Genomic DNA, 24978 nt, shown 5'->3' on the forward strand with positions numbered 1-24978 from the left:
AATCCTATATTCTAGTTTTAATTTCACCATGTTTCTTCTACTTTGTATTACTTTGTGAGACAATCCTATATTCTAGTTTTAATTTCACCATGTTTCTTCTACTTTGTATTACTTTGTGAGACAATCCTATATTCTAGTTTTAATTTCACCATGTTTCTTCTACTTTGTATTACTTTGTGAGACAATCCTATATTCTAGTTTTAATTTCACCATGTTTCTTCTACTTTGTATTACTTTGTGAGACAATCCTATATTCTAGTTTTAATTTCACCATGTTTCTTCTACTTTGTATTACTTTGTGAGACAATCCTATATTCTAGTTTTAATTTCACCATGTTTCTTCTACTTTGTATTACTTTGTGAGACAATCCTATATTCTAGTTTTAATTTCACCATGTTTCTTCTACTTTGTATTACTTTGTGAGACAATCCTATATTCTAGTTTTAATTTCACCATGTTTCTTCTACTTTGTATTACTTTGTGAGACAATCCTATATTCTAGTTTTAATTTCACCATGTTTCTTCTACTTTGTATTACTTTGTGAGACAATCCTATATTCTAGTTTTAATTTCACCATGTTTCTTCTACTTTGTATTACTTTGTGAGACAATCCTATATTCTAGTTTTAATTTCACCATGTTTCTTCTACTTTGTATTACTTTGTGAGACAATCCTATATTCTAGTTTTAATTTCACCATGTTTCTTCTACTTTGTATTACTTTGTGAGACAATCCTATATTCTAGTTTTAATTTCACCATGTTTCTTCTACTTTGTATTACTTTGTGAGACAATCCTATATTCTAGTTTTAATTTCACCATGTTTCTTCTACTTTGTATTACTTTGTGAGACAATCCTATATTCTAGTTTTAATTTCACCATGTTTCTTCTACTTTGTATTACTTTGTGAGACAATCCTATATTCTAGTTTTAATTTCACCATGTTTCTTCTACTTTGTATTACTTTGTGAGACAATCCTATATTCTAGTTTTAATTTCACCATGTTTCTTCTACTTTGTATTACTTTGTGAGACAATCCTATATTCTAGTTTTAATTTCACCATGTTTCTTCTACTTTGTATTACTTTGTGAGACAATCCTATATTCTAGTTTTAATTTCACCATGTTTCTTCTACTTTGTATTACTTTGTGAGACAATCCTATATTCTAGTTTTAATTTCACCATGTTTCTTCTACTTTGTATTACTTTGTGAGACAATCCTATATTCTAGTTTTAATTTCACCATGTTTCTTCTACTTTGTATTACTTTGTGAGACAATCCTATATTCTAGTTTTAATTTCACCATGTTTCTTCTACTTTGTATTACTTTGTGAGACAATCCTATATTCTAGTTTTAATTTCACCATGTTTCTTCTACTTTGTATTACTTTGTGAGACAATCCTATATTCTAGTTTTAATTTCACCATGTTTCTTCTACTTTGTATTACTTTGTGAGACAATCCTATATTCTAGTTTTAATTTCACCATGTTTCTTCTACTTTGTATTACTTTGTGAGACAATCCTATATTCTAGTTTTAATTTCACCATGTTTCTTCTACTTTGTATTACTTTGTGAGACAATCCTATATTCTAGTTTTAATTTCACCATGTTTCTTCTACTTTGTATTACTTTGTGAGACAATCCTATATTCTAGTTTTAATTTCACCATGTTTCTTCTACTTTGTATTACTTTGTGAGACAATCCTATATTCTAGTTTTAATTTCACCATGTTTCTTCTACTTTGTATTACTTTGTGAGACAATCCTATATTCTAGTTTTAATTTCACCATGTTTCTTCTACTTTGTATTACTTTGTGAGACAATCCTATATTCTAGTTTTAATTTCACCATGTTTCTTCTACTTTGTATTACTTTGTGAGACAATCCTATATTCTAGTTTTAATTTCACCATGTTTCTTCTACTTTGTATTACTTTGTGAGACAATCCTATATTCTAGTTTTAATTTCACCATGTTTCTTCTACTTTGTATTACTTTGTGAGACAATCCTATATTCTAGTTTTAATTTCACCATGTTTCTTCTACTTTGTATTACTTTTGTGAGACAATCCTATATTCTAGTTTTAATTTCACCATGTTTCTTCTACTTTGTATTACTTTGTGAGACAATCCTATATTCTAGTTTTAATTTCACCATGTTTCTTCTACTTTGTATTACTTTGTGAGACAATCCTATATTCTAGTTTTAATTTCACCATGTTTCTTCTACTTTGTATTACTTTGTGAGACAATCCTATATTCTAGTTTTAATTTCACCATGTTTCTTCTACTTTGTATTACTTTGTGAGACAATCCTATATTCTAGTTTTAATTTCACCATGTTTCTTCTACTTTGTATTACTTTGTGAGACAATCCTATATTCTAGTTTTAATTTCACCATGTTTCTTCTACTTTGTATTACTTTGTGAGACAATCCTATATTCTAGTTTTAATTTCACCATGTTTCTTCTACTTTGTATTACTTTGTGAGACAATCCTATATTCTAGTTTTAATTTCACCATGTTTCTTCTACTTTGTATTACTTTTGTGAGACAATCCTATATTCTAGTTTTAATTTCACCATGTTTCTTCTACTTTGTATTACTTTGTGAGACAATCCTATATTCTAGTTTTAATTTCACCATGTTTCTTCTACTTTGTATTACTTTGTGAGACAATCCTATATTCTAGTTTTAATTTCACCATGTTTCTTCTACTTTGTATTACTTTGTGAGACAATCCTATATTCTAGTTTTAATTTCACCATGTTTCTTCTACTTTGTATTACTTTGTGAGACAATCCTATATTCTAGTTTTAATTTCACCATGTTTCTTCTACTTTGTATTACTTTGTGAGACAATCCTATATTCTAGTTTTAATTTCACCATGTTTCTTCTACTTTGTATTACTTTGTGAGACAATCCTATATTCTAGTTTTAATTTCACCATGTTTCTTCTACTTTGTATTACTTTGTGAGACAATCCTATATTCTAGTTTTAATTTCACCATGTTTCTTCTACTTTGTATTACTTTGTGAGACAATCCTATATTCTAGTTTTAATTTCACCATGTTTCTTCTACTTTGTATTACTTTGTGAGACAATCCTATATTCTAGTTTTAATTTCACCATGTTTCTTCTACTTTGTATTACTTTGTGAGACAATCCTATATTCTAGTTTTAATTTCACCATGTTTCTTCTACTTTGTATTACTTTGTGAGACAATCCTATATTCTAGTTTTAATTTCACCATGTTTCTTCTACTTTGTATTACTTTGTGAGACAATCCTATATTCTAGTTTTAATTTCACCATGTTTCTTCTACTTTGTATTACTTTGTGAGACAATCCTATATTCTAGTTTTAATTTCACCATGTTTCTTCTACTTTGTATTACTTTGTGAGACAATCCTATATTCTAGTTTTAATTTCACCATGTTTCTTCTACTTTGTATTACTTTGTGAGACAATCCTATATTCTAGTTTTAATTTCACCATGTTTCTTCTACTTTGTATTACTTTGTGAGACAATCCTATATTCTAGTTTTAATTTCACCATGTTTCTTCTACTTTGTATTACTTTGTGAGACAATCCTATATTCTAGTTTTAATTTCACCATGTTTCTTCTACTTTGTATTACTTTGTGAGACAATCCTATATTCTAGTTTTAATTTCACCATGTTTCTTCTACTTTGTATTACTTTGTGAGACAATCCTATATTCTAGTTTTAATTTCACCATGTTTCTTCTACTTTGTATTACTTTGTGAGACAATCCTATATTCTAGTTTTAATTTCACCATGTTTCTTCTACTTTGTATTACTTTGTGAGACAATCCTATATTCTAGTTTTAATTTCACCATGTTTCTTCTACTTTGTATTACTTTGTGAGACAATCCTATATTCTAGTTTTAATTTCACCATGTTTCTTCTACTTTGTATTACTTTGTGAGACAATCCTATATTCTAGTTTTAATTTCACCATGTTTCTTCTACTTTGTATTACTTTGTGAGACAATCCTATATTCTAGTTTTAATTTCACCATGTTTCTTCTACTTTGTATTACTTTGTGAGACAATCCTATATTCTAGTTTTAATTTCACCATGTTTCTTCTACTCCTCATACAAATTTTTCTTTTTCTTTCTACTATTCTAAATTTAGATTATGTTTTTCATGTCTTGTAAATATACAGATGTTTTAATTTTTCTTTTAGTATGATCTCTTTTTGTTTTATATTTGTATTCTTAAGATAAAAGATAGGTATGCATATGTGACCTAAAGTACAAAAGAAACGTGTTATGCATTTTTTGAAAAGTTTCCTGAGCATTGTTTATGAAATTTGAATATGGAATGTGTGTTTCAGTAGGTATTGTTATTGGGTTACGTGTGTCCCAGCAGGCTTTGTTGTTGTGTTATGTGTGTCCCAACAGACATCGTTAGATTATGTGTGTTCCAGCATGCATTTTTATTGTTGTGTTATGTATGTCCCAACAAACATTGCTACTGTATTATGTGTGTCCCAACAAATATTGTTATTATGTTACACAAGTCTCAGCAGGCTAAATTATAGTAATAATATACAGTTAACAGCTATCATTGAAAGTATTAACAAAGTAGTTCATCAGTTTTTCACTAATTTATGAATGAGAAAAGGATGTTTGCTGACACAATCATAATTTGTTATTGTGTGATCAATATTGTGCAAAGCTACTCGAGTCAGCCGTTCAAATTCTTGTAATGACAGGACAGAGGGGAAGGAAACCAGCAAATGCCCCAACTGAAGGATAATTATGGCCGAATAGCAAGAATTGCTAACTAAGCACCCTTGGACCCAAAATACAGAATATTTCTCAACAGAAATAAGGGACACACCAAAGTCCAGCACAGTAACCACTGATACAAGAATGGTCCATTTGTATAGATAAAACAAAGCATACTTTTTATGCACAGCTTGCACTGGCAAAGGAAAGGTTTTTGAAAATGTTCACGACCAACTATACAACTTTTTAATTTTCAATTTGTGGAAGTTATGAGTTATTTTGTTTTGCATTAAAGTTCAAAGCAGTAATTCTTAAGTTTGATTTGGAATTAAGCACAAAGCTACACAATGGGCTATCTATGCTCTGCCCACCAAGGGTATCAACACAGTTTTTAGCAGTGTAAGTCCACAGACACACCACTGTGCTACTGTTCTCAAGACCTTTTTTCCCACTGAATGAGCTAAAGATAATCTTGTAAAAGATCATCCAGTCCTGTTGTGTCTGAAAGCAGCTCTGTCATTAATAAGTGTAAGTTTAAAAAATTTCCAAATAAAGCATCTTTTTTATTTAACCCTCTTACCTTGGTTATCCTTTAATGCACATGACACAAGATTTTAGTGTCTTATATTCAAAACTTCATTTAACTACTGTTCACTTTATACCAATTAGCATAACATACAATCTTAGCTAATAATTCATATTTTAACAGCATGTAAGTTTTAAGTTCTTAACTTTATGAGGTAATATTTTAAAAACTCCTGAATTAGTGTCACACATTTTCTCTGGGTATCTTCTCTCTTGTCTGTTTTATTCATCATCCCTCTTTAAGTATAAAGTTAAATGTAAATTATTTATTATAAAATTGTTATTGCTCAGATAAACCATAATTTTTATAGCCTTCATTTTTGCGTGGTAAGAGCTATCAAACAGAAAATCAGATCTCTCTTGCACACCTACCTGTCATGTCCTCACTTTCAGAATTTGTAAATAGTTCTCTCTTACACTTAATTACATATTATCTATAATTAATAAAAAGTCATGGTTTTTATCTATCAAATGACATATTGTATTCTGAATGGATAAGTGTCACTTTTCACTTATAACACAACTTTGATTCCAATGGAAATCACAACAGCTTGGACGAATTTGTAACAGATTTTGTTGCATATTTAGAAAGCCAGAGAAACTGTGATTGTTAGATGAAATTGCTTGCTTTCTACATGTTACTAGTGTATGTTCTTTAGTGTATTATTGACTAAAATAAAACCATATGCACTAGTACCATTAATATAAAAAAGTAGGGGTTAAGTGTCATCAACAGTTGGCAGCAAAAAAGAATACTACAGTTAGTACTTTATTTCTTGTTTTTTATGTTTATCCTTTATTCATTATTATAAAATTAATTAAAATGCAAAAGTACAGATCTTTTTAGGTTAATCAATTAAAATAAGCAATAGTATAATAAAAATAGTCCATGAAACACATATACACACACATGTAAGCAGCTAAGAGTAGCTTGTGGGTAACATAACTCCATAGCCTAACCTGAGCTGCACATTCCCTACTTGAATTACAACTTATAATGGAGCAACTAGTTAAGACATGGTTCAATGGGAAATAAAACAATATAAGTTAATTATAAATTGATGTATACTGTTACTAGTTTAAAACTACTCAGGATAACAAAATGTAGTTTCACACTACATTTGAAGTCATACTGAGTTAAGGTAGAAAATAACAGATAAAACAGTTTTACTGAAAACAAACATTTGAAATGTATTCAGAACACTTTAGAGATTACACAAATGAAACCTGAAATTTTATTTTTAATCTCTTTATGAAGACTAATAGCAAGGAAACTATATAATTACCATCTTGAACCAACTTTAGAAAGCTCAAGTGCCCTTAAGGGTAGAGAGATTAGGTGAGAGCCATAGGTCTAAATTAAATATTTGTCAGTAATATTAATAATGTAACTTTTTATTATAATTATAATATTTTATACAGAGATCTATAAAAACAGTGACACTACTTTTATTGTTGTTTGTTTTAAACATTCACACAAGATCTGTCTACACTTGTCATCCCTAATTTTGAACTGATGGAGTAGAGTGAAGACAGCAAGTTAACACACTAACCACCTACTTTTAGGCTACTCCTATCAAATAGTAGAATTTAATCATTAATGTTAGAATTCTTCCAACGTCCCAGAGTGTGAAGTACAGTTCTGTGTCATCAGGACGAAAACCATACACCTACAAGTCCACAGTCCAGTACACTAACAACCACACAACACCCAAACCCTTTATATTCAAATCAACAAATTCAGAGAAATAACTCACACTATTTCAATAAGGTGAGGAATCTTACCTCGGATGGAAGCATCTCTATTAGGTTATCATCAGCTATAAGCGTGTGTAGATTCGTTACACGTCCAATACTTGCAGGTAATGATTTCAGATCATTGTAACTTAATATTAACTCCTCAAGTTTGGAAAGGCTGAGTTGGAGAAAATAATTTTCAATATTTTTCAAGATATGTTTCAAGGAACCACATTAGTATAAAGAAAAATATTAAATAACCTACAGTTACACGAGTGAAATACCAAAGTTTAAAAACAAGGGTTAATAATTATTCTCAAATATAATGAAAAAAAAGAAATTATTATGACAAAAAATAATATCTGTCGATAAAGTTTTCTAGGTAAACAGCTTTGTTTCATTCCTTTTATATATTTTATTCACGTAAATATATATATACACACACACACACATGAATAGGTGGAAATTACACAACATTAATAACATTTATTAAAGCATTAATTTTACAGTTACAAATATTTGATGTCCACATGCTACAATATAGTTTTAAAAAATGCTGCATTAGTGTCTGGGCCAATTAAAATTAAAGTATCAGTCACAGCAGCTTACAGGGTTCTACAAACTTATCAGTGAACTTGTCTGTGTATAGAAACAACAGTTGATTACGAAGCTATCATGACAGTAATTAATACCAAGATCTGAATTAAAACATATTTATTTCTTGAAAAAAAAAAAATGACTAACAGCAAGCCCAAAACACTGGGCATTATGACTGACTTGACCTCCACTCATCATCAAAATTATTATATTTCCTTGAATCTCTATTTATAATTTATAAGAATATCATGATAACAATAGCAAAAATTGTTGTAAATTTTAGTTTTATTTTCAAACTTGCTTTTTACCTTTTCTTTCTGAGAATAAATTAAGAAAACATGGAAAGTAATAAAAATTTTAAAAGACTTGTAACAAAATTTTAATAATAACTCGCCAAGATGACGAATGGGTAGTTTAAACAGCAGTGTTAGTCACCTGAAGTGGGCCTTTCCAGTCTTAGTTTCATGTTATTTGACTTTATGGCCATTTTCTAATTTCAAATCAAACTCGATGGACTTAAAAGGGGATCTCATTAAAAAAGGTCTAATGTACAAATTAAAAACTTAAATGGCATTAAGAATATTGATGGCCTTTAAAAAAACTAAAAACATTTCCAAGGTGGACACTGTCCCCATCACCAATAACACTGACATTATGGACAAACCTTGGGACAGAATATGGTGAAAATGGTGCTCTCATTAAGTCATAACAATGGTAAGAAAGTAAAATGTGGTATACTGTGACCTGAGTATCATGCAACTTCACAATGGTGCATCAGTTCCAGATGAAAGAAAATGATGAGTTAAAAAACTGTGACCAATGCGTAGTCTAGTTAGAAAAACTTCCTCCTTTCGATCCCTACAAAAGCAAGACAGCCAAAGTCCAATATAGGGTTTTATTTGGAAAAGCTTGTTGTCACATTGCTCATTTCAAGTTGACTGCCAACTGGCACGGAGCCGAGCCTTGAATACAGGACTATAGTCCAGGTATGGGACAGGCACAGTGGTGATAGCGTCAGAGCAGATAGACTTAGCTGCGTCGTCTGTGAGCTCGTTCCCATGAATATCACCATGGCCCAGTATCCAGAAAAACTGGATAGAAATAGATGTTAAAGAGAAATGGGCCAGTCGGTTTTGAATATATCGGTGAGAACAGGGTGTAAACTAACGTGAAGCAATTCCAGGGCCAGAAGAGATCTAAGCGAGTCAGTATAAATAGTGCAGTTTCAATACTGTTTAGCTTCAATGTGATCCAGGGCAAGAGAAATGGCATACAGTTCAGCAGTGAACACAGAAGCTGTAGAGGGGATTCTGCACACAACCACTAAACCACAACAAACCATGGTAGAGCCCACACAGTCACCTGATTTTGAACCATCTGTATAAATAGGAGTGGAAGGATGGTTCAAAAAATGTTCAGCAAATTACAGACAGTATTTCCAATCAGGAGTGTCTGCTTTTCTCAGATGACTTAAAGATAGGTCACATTTGGGGACAGTAAGAAGTCATGGTGGAATGGGCTGACCAGTGGAATCTGCAATGTTATCCAAGGACAGACCCAACTCATCCAACTGCACCTGGACACAAAGGCCAAAATGAGCAGTGGCAGATTGTCTATTCTGAAAAAGTATGGACCACCGAGGAAGGAAAACACAAAACCAGGTAGGATGATTTGGTAAGGAATGAAATTTCGAAACATATAGTAATGACAGACAGTTGCAAACGACGAAGGTGCAAAGAAGGTTCATGAGACTCTACGTATAATCTCTGAACTGGGGAAGGGATGCACTACATGCCAAACAAGGACACTGCAGCAATGCCAGGGTTTCATGAGCACTATACCCAAACACCAGCATCAGATACAATGTCCGCCACACTTGTTCAGAACATCAAACACTGGTACTTGGCTGACCCTAGCCCAAGTGGACCAGCCAATTGACCCAAGGGGGGCCACTCCAAGGAATTCAAGACCAAAGTGGTGTTAGGGTTGGACCTTTCAACCACCAGGATCCTCTCCTCCCCTTCACGGTTGCCATGCACGGCAAACACGCGGGTGGATTTTTTAGATCCCAGAGGAGGTAAACTGAAACAACAGATCCTTCCCTGGGAGGTCCCCTCACCGTGTACAGGAATCCACACTGAGGGTCAATGTAAAGGAACTTATGAAAAAGACTATACACACACACATCAACAACATCTTAAAACACCATTTATTACAGTAACATAATATATTAATTCAATGTGTACTACTAAAATAAAACTTACTTCCCAATATTTTCAGGCAATGCAGAAAGACAGTTTTCATCTAACCTTAAAATGGTGACATTCTTTAAATTACCTGAAATATCAAGAGGTAAAAAAATTCATTGATAAGCATACCAAACTAGACAGAAAGAAATGTAATAACTATTGTTAGCTTAAGAAGTAAATAATATTTAATTATACTCTGTTACCCAAGGAAAGATATAAAACAGACAGAGCAAACTGTAAGTATTCCTCTACACAAGTTACATACACATACAAACTGTAAGTATTCCTCTACACATGTTACATACACATACAAACTGTAAGTATTCCTCTACACAAGTTACATACACATACAAACTGTAAGCATTCCTCTACACAAGATACATACGCATGCAAACTGTAAGCGTTCTTCTACACAAGTTACATATGCATGTAAACTGTAAGCATTTCTCTACACAAGTTACACACACATGCAAATTCACATTCTAGCAGAATGATACTTAAGGTAACACAATTAGAAAAGTCAAATTAACATTCTACAAAAACAACCCTTACAACTGTGACAGGGCTGATAATATCAGAACTATATATTTTCTTTAATGCTGACACAGGAAACCCAAACACGACATAAAGACAAAACTCTTCTAAGACAGACACAGTTTTAAAGAAAAGGTTAGGTCCACTTATTTAGCAGTAGGTCATGAATTGAGTCACAGTATGAGCATACCAATCATTAAATTGTACCTGGCTATTAAAGTGCAAAAACCAGTCCTCAAAAAATAGGTAGGTAGTTAATGTTTAAAAAGTAAATAAATCCTAAAATAAGGATATATGGTTTATACATGTAATCTCTATCATTAAAGTATTTCTTTAATTAAAAAAATTCACAAATCTGTTTAAAACCTACAATCAGGTGTTTTCATTCAATTCCTGAAGTTAAAGAACAACCCAGGTGAAGACTTTATATGGTTGTTGTGATCCAAAATACTGTTGTGCACCAAGTAAGCTTAGATGTACATCAGCACGAGTCCACTATGAATATTATTTACAGAATAAAGGGGTATTAGATCTAAGCCAGATCCTTACCAAAAGTATCTGGTAGTTCCTTCAGCCTATTGGAGGATAACGTGATGTCGGAGAGATTCACGCACCATCCCAATTCTGGAGTGAGATTGTTCAGCTGGTTTCTACTTGCATCTAAGTAACTTAAGCTTTTCAAGTCTCCTAAACACTACAACAGATGTTACAAACAACGAATAGAATAAGTTCAGTTTTATCTGACTTCTCCCTCACAGTAAATAGTGTTTGTGAGAAAAAACAACTCATTACCTTCTTAGAAACACACTTAAAAGTAAAATATCCAACATAACTCACTGATGGTAATGTTGTTATGTTGTTGCTGTCACACCAGAATTCCACTAGCTTTTTGAGACTTCCAACCACATCTGGCTGAAATATAGAAAACAACACGTCAGATCCGAAAAAGCAAAACTAAAAAACAAGAATGCTATCACAGGAAGAAGCCTAGTTGTTATACGAAATAGTTCCCAATTGGTTTGAAGTGTCATATTTACAAATATATGTACAAAAATACTTCTTTTACCATTAGGGCATGAATGTGGGATAACTTAGCCAACATTCAGTCACGTGTAATACAACCACTATTCTAAAATGTGTATTTAATGTGAAATAACATTAGGTTGTTTTTCTTGCTCACACTTCTTAGTTTGAGAAGTAAGAGAGAAATTCCTCTTTCACTGCATTAGATTTCAGCAGCATTTCATAAGTGTCCTAAATAGGACCTCTTTTATTACTCTTCTAACTTGTATCAAACTTCCAATGGTATTTAACATTAAAATTTCTTAAAAGCAATATCAACTGATGGAAATTTAGATTTTCAAGAAGTAAAATATGAAAAATTTGTTGAAAAAATTTCTCCAATATGTGATGGTAAAATGTTGACCATTTCCAGATCAACGAAACACTGTTGATTAGTACAGTAGAGAGAAAACCTTTTTAGTTGTCGTAAAGAAACATCAATTTATGCATTTAACAGTGATCAAGGTCCCCTTGACTTCAGTTGATTCTGGCCACAAAAGTGTTAAAACTGGAAATAAGTGTGCAGTAAATGATGAAGTTAGTTCTTTAATGTACACTGACAGGTGTGAGGTGTCTCAGAGATTACTAGTAACCTTGTGGTAAAAGCTGTCATACTAAGAGAAGCAGATTCTTAAGGAAGCATGCAGAGCAAACAATACTTTTTAAATCAAATATTATTTTACAAAATAGTTTTTGATAACTTCTACAGAAAAGAATTATAACAAACATGTTATCAGCACAATATTAAAAGTGTGCTACGTTGTAAGCACAATCTTCATGAGTACTGTCTTGCTAGATCAATCTTATTCTTTTCACAACCACATATTTACACTGGAAGTAGGTTACATAACTCCCCAAAATTTCATTTCACTATTTCTACTAAAACTTATTTAATGTAGCTACCTGCACTTGAATTCTGAGTAATTTAAATACAAGATAATGTACATTTAGTATAATGTTTTTTATCTTACAGTTTTCAGATTTCATTTACATAACCTGCATAACCTCCTAAACAAATATCGAGTTTAAAAGTTAAACACTTATTTATATTTTCTCTATCATATTATTAATTTATAAAAGTAAAAAAACAGAAATACGTACCTGTCATTTCATTCTTCATCAAATAATTAAAAAAACATTTCAGTAATATTAATAATTTCAAACCTCTATCTTTCTATTTAGTTTATTTTCCTTCCCTGTCCTTTGTAGCTTACTACTTTTCTTCAAAATATTCCAACAGCCTCCTCCCAGAAGGTGTTTTAAGAATCAAGTAATAAGTTAACTCTCACAAACCTTAGCAAAGTATGAGTTATATTAAAATATTATTAAGCCTTTCAAATATGAATTTTGAAACATAAATAATACATAATTAACTGAATTGTAAAAGTAAGCCTCAATACTATTTAACTGTCTACCTACCTAATGTGTACAAAGGTGAGAAAAAATGCTAAGTGCTACCGAATATAAAATCAGGATATAATACTTTGGCTGTTTCAATGACTGGTATGAATACCACATGCTAGTTTTAAAACAACAGTTAAAAGACTGTAGTTCAAAATGAAGTCTTCCTATTGGTCATAAACATGTCAATCAAGTAAGTTTATGTTGCTTGAAATATGTCCAAATAAAAAGATGAGCATGGTTACCACATCAAGGGGTGAAGAAACTTTTTGTGACCTCTAAGTTTTCCTGAAATAATTTAAACTAAGAAGCTGCTGTACCAGTAGATTCAGTATGAACATATGAAAGTAATGGAAACAAAACTTTTTTTAAAATCTGTGATCACTTGGGCATTACATGATAATGAAACTAAAACTTATTTTTATCTAAAGATTTCTCTTGAAAGAAAGAAGTTCAACCTTACATAAAAGCTTTAATTATACTGTACGTGATAACGTTAATTTCATAACATTTTGAATGTAACTCAGTAAAACCTTGTGACTTGTGCAGAACACAGTTTAAAGACAGTGGTCAAAACAAAAAATGTGTACTGTTTTTTCAGCATGGTTTTGATTTTCAAGTTGTTGTTTTACAATTAAAGCAGTAACTGATACATAAACAATCTATTTCGATATTTTACAAAGGGTTTAAAACTTGGTGTACAAGTGACAACAATAAAACCCACATGTTGGTGATGAAACACTAAGCACGTTCATCTCAATAATACAGTGAAAACTATTATTCTTACAGTTGGAGTGGATACACTTACATTTCAAATTCCAATATAAATCTTGTCTATAATAAGAGGAATGTGACCGAAGCTAACTTTTAACTGCTGTAAAGTGATTTTCTTTGTAGTTTATAATGTCTGTATCCTTTGGTAATGTAACAGGATGTATCATTTAACTATGGTCAGGCAGTGTTATTCAAACCACCTATATGTTAAACTGTTACATATATTCACTTCTAGTGACAATTATTTTAGTCTGTGTAGAGAAACAACATACAGTTACATGTGTTGAAACAAACTTGTTTGAAAGTGTAAAGAAATATTCAAGTACCAAACAGCTTTCTTATTACCATATCTACAGCAATGTTCAAATGCCCCTGGGCTAGACTGAACAAGTGACCCCTCAACAGGCATGATAGTTTACAGCAAATGTACAAAGCTCATGTTGCTGACCTCATGTTTTGTTCCACCACAATAAACAAGTGTGGTTGCAGTTAAATATAAATACATTTATAAATCAGAATTTAAATGAATATTGTATATATACATGTATATATATACACACTCACACACTCATTTATTGTTTAGGTTTACACAAATGATATTTTTGGTCTTGTATACTTGCTTGTAAGGAGAATACAGGATTATTAAAAAAATTAAAAATAGACAAAATTAATATTTTATGGATGATAAAAGTCTTTAAAGATTTTAAACTAATGTACTAAAACTTGAAAAATAACAAGTTAAATTGTGGAATAAATCACATCTTATAAATACCATTCCTTGATGTAATTTTCCAAGATATTAAAGATTATAATGCAAATAAAAATATATTTATCAAAAGTAACAAGCTTTATATTTTTAAACTATGTACATTTATGAAAGTTCTTATGAAGTTTCAAACAATTCTATCCACTAGTTTTATTGTTGGAATAAAATATACTATAGCAGAACAACACAGAGTCATTAGCCAGTAGTGGCCGGGTTAAGAGGTTTCACCTTATTAGAATGGTCTAAGTTGTAATGTCTTGTCAATGTTACCTTAGCCTAAACTATTTTTCAGTAAAGTCTTAAACTGACCTGTTTTGTAACTATACAGTATAGTGTACTGTTTTGTAAATGTAAACTTTCAGTGTACTGTTTTGTCATTAGTCTTAAACGACCTGTTTTGTAACTGTAATCTTATAGTGTACTGTTTTGACCTGTATAGTCTTAAACTGACCTGTTTTGTAATTGTAGACTTATAGTGTACTGTTTTATAAATGCAGTCTCATAATGTACTGTTTTGTAAGTACAGTTTTAAAATTAACTTTTCTGTCAGTATAGTTTTCAAGTCTTAAAATTACTGTCAGTTTATTTTTGATATTCTAAAGGAAACAAAAATTCCTTTAAGAAAACAAAAATCAATTACTTTATTGGAAAAACTAATTTACAATTATTAAAACTGCTATGGATAACATAATTATTCACAATACGACAAAATCAACAGATTATTTTATATCATATGCACAATAATGTTATCATTTATGAAATTAAATCAAAGAAGTTACATTTGTCAGGTTACTACTTACTACATCAGTAAAATAATTTTGTCCAATGTCAAGCCTTGTCAGCTCAGTCATTCGAGCCATAGACTTTGGTAGAATCTTTAGACGATTCTCTCGAAGTTCTAGCGTTTTAAGTTTGGCAAGTCTGTAAAATTAAACAGAATATAAAGTACCACACTGTTAATATAGAGAAATATTTCTTTCTTTGGAATGAATAATAGTTTTATTCCATGCTTTTTAATTACACATTACACACTGACTGTGCAAAATCATGAGCCTGGTTTGAGATAGTGTAAGAGCGACATAAACAAACCATTTACATTAAATAATCTTTGTATTAACCAATCAGAAGTCAAAGCCATTTCACTAGAAAGTTGTTTACTAATAGTGAAATGTGTAAATCTTGCACTGAAAGAATCTCCATACCTTTAATCTGGCCAAAATGCAACAAAACATTTTTAAAACAAACCAACCCCTAACCATTCAATTTATAATTTAACCAAATTTTTTAATAACATTAGCCAGTTTTATGGTAATGACAATTACAATAAATCACTTTCAACAAAAATAACCAAACGCTTCCATACATATCAGGTAAGAGTTAATTAAATTTCCAATGAAAACAACCAGTTCTGTGCTACCTAAATATTAAGTACATATCATTAAAACCAGAGCTGCATTTCACTCCTTGTTGAATCTTAAAAAAATCTCCAACAAATCTGTTTGGTGTTAAGCCTTTTAAAGTCAATATACATTTCTTAACCAACCAATGAGCTTCACCATACAGAAATTAATCAAATTCTGTAAACAAGTAACACACTTCACCTTGTCTCATGTAATGCACAAAAACAAAACAAAAACCTCAACTAATTCCATGTCAACTAAAAGTCTTAAAGACCAAACCAGAGGTTTTACCATAGTTTTTATATTAAATTCCACTTTCTATAAAATCAGCTAATAAAAAACATTTTTAGTATTTGAAACAACTGTCTCAAGCTAATAAAATATGGCATTTTTTTCTTTAACTGGACCACTGAACTATAAACTCCTTTTACCTTCCAAAGTTGGCAGGAAGATATTCCAAAAAGGTGTCATTTAAATATAGTTCTTCCAGGTTAATCAGCTGAGTTAGTCCCTCAGGAAGTCTGGAAATAAAGAGAAGTTTAATCATTATTTTAAATATGTATTTCTTTGGTACATTTGAATGTGTGTGGTGTACAAATCAGTTAAGAGAAAGTCTTTAATAATTGTGTCATGTTTGAAACCAACTAGGCAAAACTAAAGCTGAACTGATAAATAACTTGTTTTTGTTAAGCTATATATAATGGCAAACAAGTTAAAGAAAAAAAAAAGGAATATATTCAACTGAAAATAATACTCCAAACACACAACTGTTAAAATTCAAATAACCTACATGACTCACTTGATTTATCAAGGGTTAAACTAGGTGAGAAGTAACTCACCTCATGAATGAAAAGCCCCAGAGGAGATAATCATGAGAGTATTAAAAGAGATATTTCAGAAAAAGGGCTTGAACTAGAAACTCAAGTAACATGGACTACAATCCATGGTTCTAGACACTGCAACATTTATTGAGAAGCTAATTGAAAGAAAGAATTACCTAAGTTATGATAAAAGTAGCAAGGATGAAACTAAGGTGTGTTCAAACAAGGGGAGGGATGATTACAACATGATAAAAGAAGATGTCACTAGAAGAAACAGCTACTGATCATATTTTTTGATGTTCATACAGGAGGAACAATCCAAAATGGAATTGAATAATCCCAGAGATGGAGGGAAAAAGAGAGGTAATTGGTGGAATCAATCATTACAGAAAAAAAAAAACTCTAATACTTGTAAATATATTTTACCATACACAAAATGAAGTAATGGATGATTTTATTGAGAATAACAGTCATTACCACCACTTTGTATGAAACTGTAAATTTTATGAAATAAATAAATATTTATAACTTATATTGAACTTCAAATAAATTTACTAACAATAAACTAAAGGGAAAAAAACAAAAACAACTTACTTTCCAAGAGGGTTTACACTTGCTTCAAAGATGTGAAGGCACTTGCATCCTTTAATATTATCAGGAATTTCAAGAATCGCTAGATAAACAAGTATTATGTAAAGTACAATTAACAAAGTAATCATCAAGTTGTTGAAACCAGTTATCACTCATTCTTCACACAAAACTGAAAGCTTTTCAACCAAAAACAGTGTAAACATACCGACCTTTATTTAACAGTTATCTATCTGACTGGAATATGTAAAGAAGCAACATAAGGGACAATAAACAGTGGGGCTTCTTTCTTTCATTTTGCTCTGAAGCTAAAAGTATGTGGTTTAATTTTAGCAATTTTTGTTATCAACTGTAACCTAAACACGTTAACCTGAGGTATGTGAAATGACTTAATATTTATAGCATTGAGATTTCTAAGATATTAACATTCATGATAAAAACAATGCAATTTCTGGTATGCATCAGTACTATTATAATTTCATCTTTTATATGTAGTTAAAAAATATTAATTATTACTTTTCTAAAAAACCTACATAAAGTTTGGTTTGAAATAAATATAAAAAATGTATTGAAGTTTTCTTTATTTTAAAGTAAAACAGTGTTGGATCGCACTGATGATGTAATGATGTAGGTAGTTTTAGAATTCAGTCTTGAAGGAGTGCAATACACACACCATGAACTTTTGTTGGTAACATAAACACTAAGTTATTGACTTGTTTTCACACAACTGAGTAATTTAACACCAGTTGTGACATGTACTGTAAAAGAACTGAGCAAAAGTATTGGGTGGAATGATGCATTTTCTACATAAACCACACTGTAAATCCCAGTAGTAATCATTACAATGAACTGTAATACTAGTAGTACTTTTGTTTATATTTCTCAATGTGAAACATCCATTATCAGAAACCATGCAACCAAAAAAAATCATAGATTTATGCAAATAGTTTAGAAAAAATTGTTTACAAAGCCAATGGAGTCTACATGCATAGTAATTAGTAAATCTACTGATAATTTATGTTTTGCTTTCTTGATACAAGGTAGCTTTGTTATGTACTTTAATTTCTGAGGTAAAAGAACAAAGCAACAAACCATTTTTGCTGATGTCTAAGCTCTCCAAGTTTATAAGTGAGGCTATAGCTGGAGGAATGGACTGAATTTCATTGTCATTTAGCACCAGTCTCTTCAACCCATGGCAGTGAAACAGTGGCTGTAAATGGATATTGTAACACCAAGAAACCTGCCTTATTTTCAGTGTGACATTACACGAATGTGTACATAATCATACTTGATAAGAAGTCTAAGTCAGAGTAATTTGAAAAAACATAAAAAAAATATATATATATAATTTGTACCACATCTGTCACAATTTCAGAATCACTGGTGAAAATATCATATATTTTCACAACAAGGAACTGTACAATTTTTCTTTGAATATGAGAAAAACACAATAACTTGATACTACTTTTCATACTAAAGAGACTTGTTATATGAAGTAGACAAATAGGAATAATAATAAAGTTGATCATCTCTAGTAAATCACAGATCCCTTATTGCTTAGTTTCAACAATGAACAAGATATAATCTCTAGTGTCACAGGTTCCCTTGTGCTTAGTTTCAACAATGAACAAGATGTAATATCTAGTGTCGCTAGAACAAATTTTTTAACAATGAAAATGATAAGAAGAAATAAAAACATATCACTATGACCCTCTTTAAAAATGGAAATTTGGTTACTACATTTCAAGCAATAGACTTACCCTTGGTAAATCCTTTATTTGGTTGGCATCAAGAAAGAGTTCTTCAAGGGTTTGTTCATATACAAACACTTCACTAGGAACATCACTCAAACTACAATGACTGTATTCCAGCACTTGAATATCATAAGTTTTTGACCAAAAACATGGACAGTGCCTGAACACTGGAGCCATTACACACAACTTCTATTGAAAAGAAAAAAATAAATACCCAACAAATAATTCAAAACCATAAAAAAGAAGCACTGTTAATTTTGTTTTACACAAATAGCTACAATTTATTAACTTTTTCTTTAGAAATTGTACACCTTTTCATATACAAACCTAAAGAAATATTTAACCACATTTCATATTTAGGTCTATGGCTTTAATGAAATTCCCATGGAATAAGCACTACAATTATTTTTTTTTAACACCTGATATTAGAATTGTTATATGCAACTTTTTACAATACACTCTGCATAAACTTACATCAGTTGATCACACCTTTATAAGTTATTTTGTTTGAAAATATTATTAAGTGAATAACTTTATATGAGCACTTTAAGCACAGAAACTTACTTCCATAACCCATTTATTGAACTAACTTCTCTCTGATATATTATACAAAAATACCCAATGAAACTGAAAATTTAGTGCACATATATATAAACATGATAATAAACTGATAAAATTTGTATTCAAAGTTGTAATTAGGAAAGTGGGTTTTTATCTAATTGTTTGAAATGAATACATTGTTTACACAACTAAGCATATTATGACCAAAGTCATAATTTCACTAACAATATTATTACAAATAGTAGAAATATTTCTCTTGCTTATGTATACTCAGAACTTTGATGAAGGATCCATATGAAACCAAAACTGGTTGCTTTTATACATCACAGCATGTCTCCATACAAGAAAATGACTTAAACAATGCCAGTAAAGGGATAAACTTAAGTGAATAAAGTACAGACTGAGAAAGAACACAGAAGATGAAAGTTTAATTTCAGTGGAGAAAGTCTTCATTAAAAGTGACACTTCTAAACTTACATTTTTTGTCTATTTTGGTATTGCACTTTATGTTAAATATGTTTACAGAGTGGATTATTACTACATAGTTGGTCACCTTATGTACTTTAAGTGGTTTCACCAATTGTAAGATTCAAAGTTTTTCTATAATGATTTTACATTTTACTGTCATGTATCTTTGTAGACAATAATACAATATGAAAACATATAGCATTAAGAAATGTTTAATAGTACCTTTTATCATTTTTGTGTAATACTGTCCACAAAATGAAGACTGTAATTACACTCCCTGAGCACTTAAAAACACAAAAACATTTAACTTCAGATTCAACTGGCTCAGGATATAGACAGTACATGTGGAAATTTATTTACATTCTTTCCCAACAGAACAAGAAACCAATACCATTCTAAAATCTATTCTACTTGAACTTCTACTGACCTAATCTCAGGTTAAGTATTGCCATAATGATCTAAATATGCAGCATTACCCAGGTTTTCAAAACACAATCCTACTCTCTCTTCTTTCATACTCCACATTTTGATATAATATGCAGTGTTACCCAGGTTTTCAAAACACAATCCTACTCTCTCTTCTTTCATACTCCACATTTTGATATAATATGCAGTGTTACCCAGGTTTTCAAAACACAATCCTACTCTCTCTTCTTTCATACTCCACATTTTGATATAATATGCAGTGTTACCCATGTTTTCAAGACACAATCCTACTCTCTCTTCTTTCATACTCCACATTTTGATATAATATGCAGTGTTACCCAGGTTTTCAAAACACAATCCTACTCTCTCTTCTTTCATACTCCACATTTTGATATAATATGCAGTGTTACCCAGGTTTTCAAAACACAATCCTACTCTCTCTTCTTTCATACTCCACATTTTGATATAATATGCAGTGTTACCCAGGTTTTCAAAACACAATCCTACTCTCTTCTTTCATACTCTACATTTTGATATAATATGCAGTGTTACCCAGGTTTTCAAAACACAATCCTACTCTCTCTTCTTTCATACTCCACATTTTGATATAATATGCAGTGTTACCCAGGTTTTCAAAACACAATCCTACTCTCTCTTCTTTCATACTCCACATTTTGATATAATATGCAGTGTTACCCAGGTTTTCAAAACACAATCCTACTCTCTCTTCTTTCCTACTCCACATTTTGATATAATATGCAGTGTTACCCAGGTTTTCAAAACACAATCCTACTCTCTCTTCTTTCATACTCCACATTTTGATATAATATGCAGCGTTACCCAGGTTTTCAAAACACAATCCTACTCTCTCTTCTTTCATACTCCACATTTTGATATAATATGCAGTGTTACCCAGGTTTTCAAAACACAATCCTACTCTCTCTTTCATACTCCACATTTTGATATAATATGCAGTGTTACCCAGGTTTTCAAAACACAATCCTACTCTCTCTTCTTTCCTACTCCACATTTTGATATAATATGCAGCGTTACCCAGGTTTTCAAAACACAATCCTACTCTCTCTTCTTTCATACTCCACATTTTGATAGGTGAAAATTATTTTATGAATTTATTAAAATGACCCCCGCAGTTTCATTTTTGAAAATAAACTAGGAACCAGTGCCAAATCTGGTCTTCCTTATCAATGACATTTTTTTTTTCCTTCACTGGCAAAGATAAATAGGCCCTGATTAGAATGTTTTAATTACTTTATACAGGTATGAGTACTTGTTCTGGCAAACATTATAAGGCTACCTTTATCCTCTCCCATCATTCCTCCTCAAGTATTAAAATTTAAAATGTTAATATATGTATATTTTGAATTTAATGTAAATTTAATACTTTTTTTTACTATGTTACCGTATTCAACATTATAACAGTGGTGTAAAAAATATACTACAAACAAAATGCAATATTAATATATCTCAGAACGGATGTTATGGGTATTAACACATTATTCGAGTTACATTTTCATTTCAAGTGGGTTTCTTATCATAAAAAAACACAATATTGTACTTTATAATGCATAGAAAAAAAACAATGTCCCTTCCAGTTACTGAACCAGCTGGAGAAAAAAAGTAGAATAAACAATATTCATTGACTTTACTTTCATCTTATTTTACAACATGAGTATTAAAATGTAAGCCTTATTCTTTTCATTTAGTCTACTTTATGACAAATAACATTATTATACAAACTAGGCCTACTGATTGGTTTTCTACAAGACATTTTAATTCTCCATACATTTCGTTTGTGCAAGAAGTTAAATATATGATACATTAATAGGTGTATTATTTATGATTAAATGGGCCTGTAATGCTATATTCTAAATTGAACATTAGGTCAAACTTACTAAAAAATGTCAAGTCAGCATTAATGTTTTGTGTGTGATATACATGTTATTAATGATAAAATTACTGGTAAAGCTAGCAGACAAGACGTTTGCATCAATGAATATATTTTGAGCAGCTTCATGTGAGGAAAGTGCGACCTGCACAGTGAATGCAGTAAACAAACAGACTTCAGTATTATATACAGAATTACTAAATTTAGCAAAATTATATATGCATACAAACTTTTATTTTAACCAGTACTCAATATTACTGTGTGTTTGTTACTATAATACATTGAAGCTTTGACTTGAATTAAACACAAGCTGACCAATGTAAGGCAAAGAATTTTCAGCAACTGTTTTAAAGTTACCTAAATACAGTTAATATAATATATGAAAACCATAAATCTATTGATCTTTAGATTTTCTTTCCAAAAGGCAATGCCAACTAGAGTCAGCAAAATGTCTTATGTTATTAATATTGGTAGCATCTTATTGACTACTTTCTATAAACATAACATTACAGAAAAAGGCTATTTGGCCTTTCAAGGTTATTCCTACACACTTATCTCTCATGTAGCAGCAGGATTCAATTTCTACTAACAATGACAACTCATTTCACAAGTTTAGAAAAATTAAACTTTCTTAACTGTAACTTATCTTTGTCTGAATTTTGTGACCATATTTTATCACATCCAGAATAAAGCATAAAAAAAAAACTGAAGACTATTAAATATTATCAATCCAATTGCCTGACAATCTAGTAAACTACAATAAAATCATCTTTCACCATAATTTTCTAAAAACAATATAAAAGATCCTATTTTAACCACCACAGCAGTCCTCCTCTAAGCCCTTTCTAATAAAAGTAATGAAATATCCTTTCTTAAATAGATATACTAAACAACATGAAATATTCCAAGAAAAGCTTAATTATTGATTTATATAACAATAATTAAATAACTAAAATAACAGTTGTTGCCTATTATATTTTGTTTTAAAGTTCCTAATGTTATTAATACTAATAATATCGTGCTGTTGTTGCTCTTTCTTTTATCGTATTACTAAAAACATTTAACGTTAGTTCGGTTTTGTTAATCTTTCAACTTTTCAAGTTAAAACATTACGTTTTTCTCTTAAGCCTAACTTATGAATAACAATTCTATACTTAAAATTGAAGTTAAATTATAAACGAAAGTACGCCTAATTTTAAAAGACACAAACAATTCGAAAAATAGTTTCTTAACAGATTAGTTTGGTATAAGAGACATGAATATCAGATATACGCCTCAGAAACTTTAGACATGGTGTCATTAAAATTATTTAACAAAAACAAAATCTCACCATGAAAACTCAAACTTCATTATCAGTTCATTTTAGTGCCATCTTCACTGTTGATAATTCATTTTACTGACAAAAGTTTACTGCCATACTATTTTAAAAAAATATTTAATTTCAATTTTACTTTTGGTGATGGTGGTGGAGGAAAAGATACCTACAATATGTATACTTAATTATGTAAAGTTTAACAATTTTTTTTTTCTGTATTCAGTAATCTTTTAGGAAGAAACGTATTTTACGGGTTTGAAAAGGTATTTAGTAAAAGTACGACTTTTACATTAATTTTAATCACTTTGTTTTAGGTCATTTTGTTATTGCCACTAATTATCACACAGTTGTGATCGTAATCTTCTTGTAAAATTACCACCTGAATATATCAAACACAAGTTATGTTTTTACCAAGTAATAACATGACTGTTATATTTCATCGAAATGCTGATTTTTGATATTTGCATATCTTAACAAAAGAACACCCAATGAATAAATAATCACAGATTTTGAAACCTCATTTCGGAAGCCCAACAGAAAGGCAAGGGCAACCCATTCGAAGCTGTATTGCTGTACTATACATGTATTGGTTAGTGGATATAATTTAAAACATTTGTAAAAAAAAGTATTTACTTGAGTGATTAATTTATAATTTCGCGCAATCTACTCAAGGACAATGTGCGCTAGCTGTCCTTAATTTAGTAGCGATAGATTAGAGGAAAGGCAGCTACTTAATAAATCCACCGCCAACTCTTTTACCATCAAATAGTGGGATTGACCGCATATTATAACACTACCATTACTGAAAAGGTGGCCATATTCAGAGATTCGCTCCTGCGACACAAAGAATGCGACTTCAGCACCTCAATTATCACGTCACACCAGAACTTGTTCACTGTAATCGTTTCAACTACTGAATAAAATCAATCATCGCTCGAAAAATGGGTTTAAAATTCAGAGTATATCACAAATTAAAGTAAAAGAACATATAATTACGAAAAATAATTTTTAACAAATATAAATAATTTACTTATGCCATGAATTATATTGATTACACCCTTTGTATTTGGTACTTTTAATTGGAACAACACCCAGCCGCATTCAAATTTTTACCTCTCAAGTTCAGTGTTCATCAACTTATTAAACCTTATGGCCCACCTAATTATTTGGTACAATGTTACAGACTCACAGACGCAGTTGACTTCTTAATTTCGGACAGTCACAATTGTAAACCAACCGGTTGAAAATCAACCATTTATT

General features: G+C 30.7%; 1 protein-coding gene across 6 annotated transcripts in view; it reads right to left on the reverse strand.

Moving 5' to 3' along the window:
- The window catches only part of LOC143240769 (uncharacterized), an 80856-nt gene extending 56277 nt beyond the window's left edge, over window positions 1–24579 (reverse strand). For 3 of the 6 annotated variants that reach the window (XM_076483774.1, XM_076483772.1, XM_076483769.1), the window contains exons 1-10: window positions 23734–24578; window positions 19049–19231; window positions 18381–18498; window positions 17295–17373; window positions 16311–16400; window positions 15280–15400; window positions 11314–11388; window positions 11026–11170; window positions 9958–10030; window positions 7145–7274 (exon numbers count right to left, since the gene is read on the reverse strand). In XM_076483774.1, the coding sequence (XP_076339889.1) occupies window positions 7145–7274; window positions 9958–10030; window positions 11026–11170; window positions 11314–11388; window positions 15280–15400; window positions 16311–16400; window positions 17295–17373; window positions 18381–18498; window positions 19049–19231; window positions 23734–23736 (1017 nt within the window). In that variant the 5' untranslated portion in view covers window positions 23737–24578. Of the gene's footprint in view, window positions 1–7144; window positions 7275–9957; window positions 10031–11025; window positions 11171–11313; window positions 11389–15279; window positions 15401–16310; window positions 16401–17294; window positions 17374–18380; window positions 18499–19048; window positions 19232–23733 lie in introns of all 6 variants that reach the window. The other 3 variants (XM_076483773.1, XM_076483770.1, XM_076483771.1) reach the window with 2 other exon arrangements.
- Between the last annotated feature and the right edge of the window lie 399 nt (window positions 24580–24978).

Source organism: Tachypleus tridentatus, chromosome 13, assembly GCF_004210375.1.
Source record: "Tachypleus tridentatus isolate NWPU-2018 chromosome 13, ASM421037v1, whole genome shotgun sequence".
Lineage (NCBI taxonomy): Eukaryota > Metazoa > Arthropoda > Merostomata > Xiphosura > Limulidae > Tachypleus > Tachypleus tridentatus.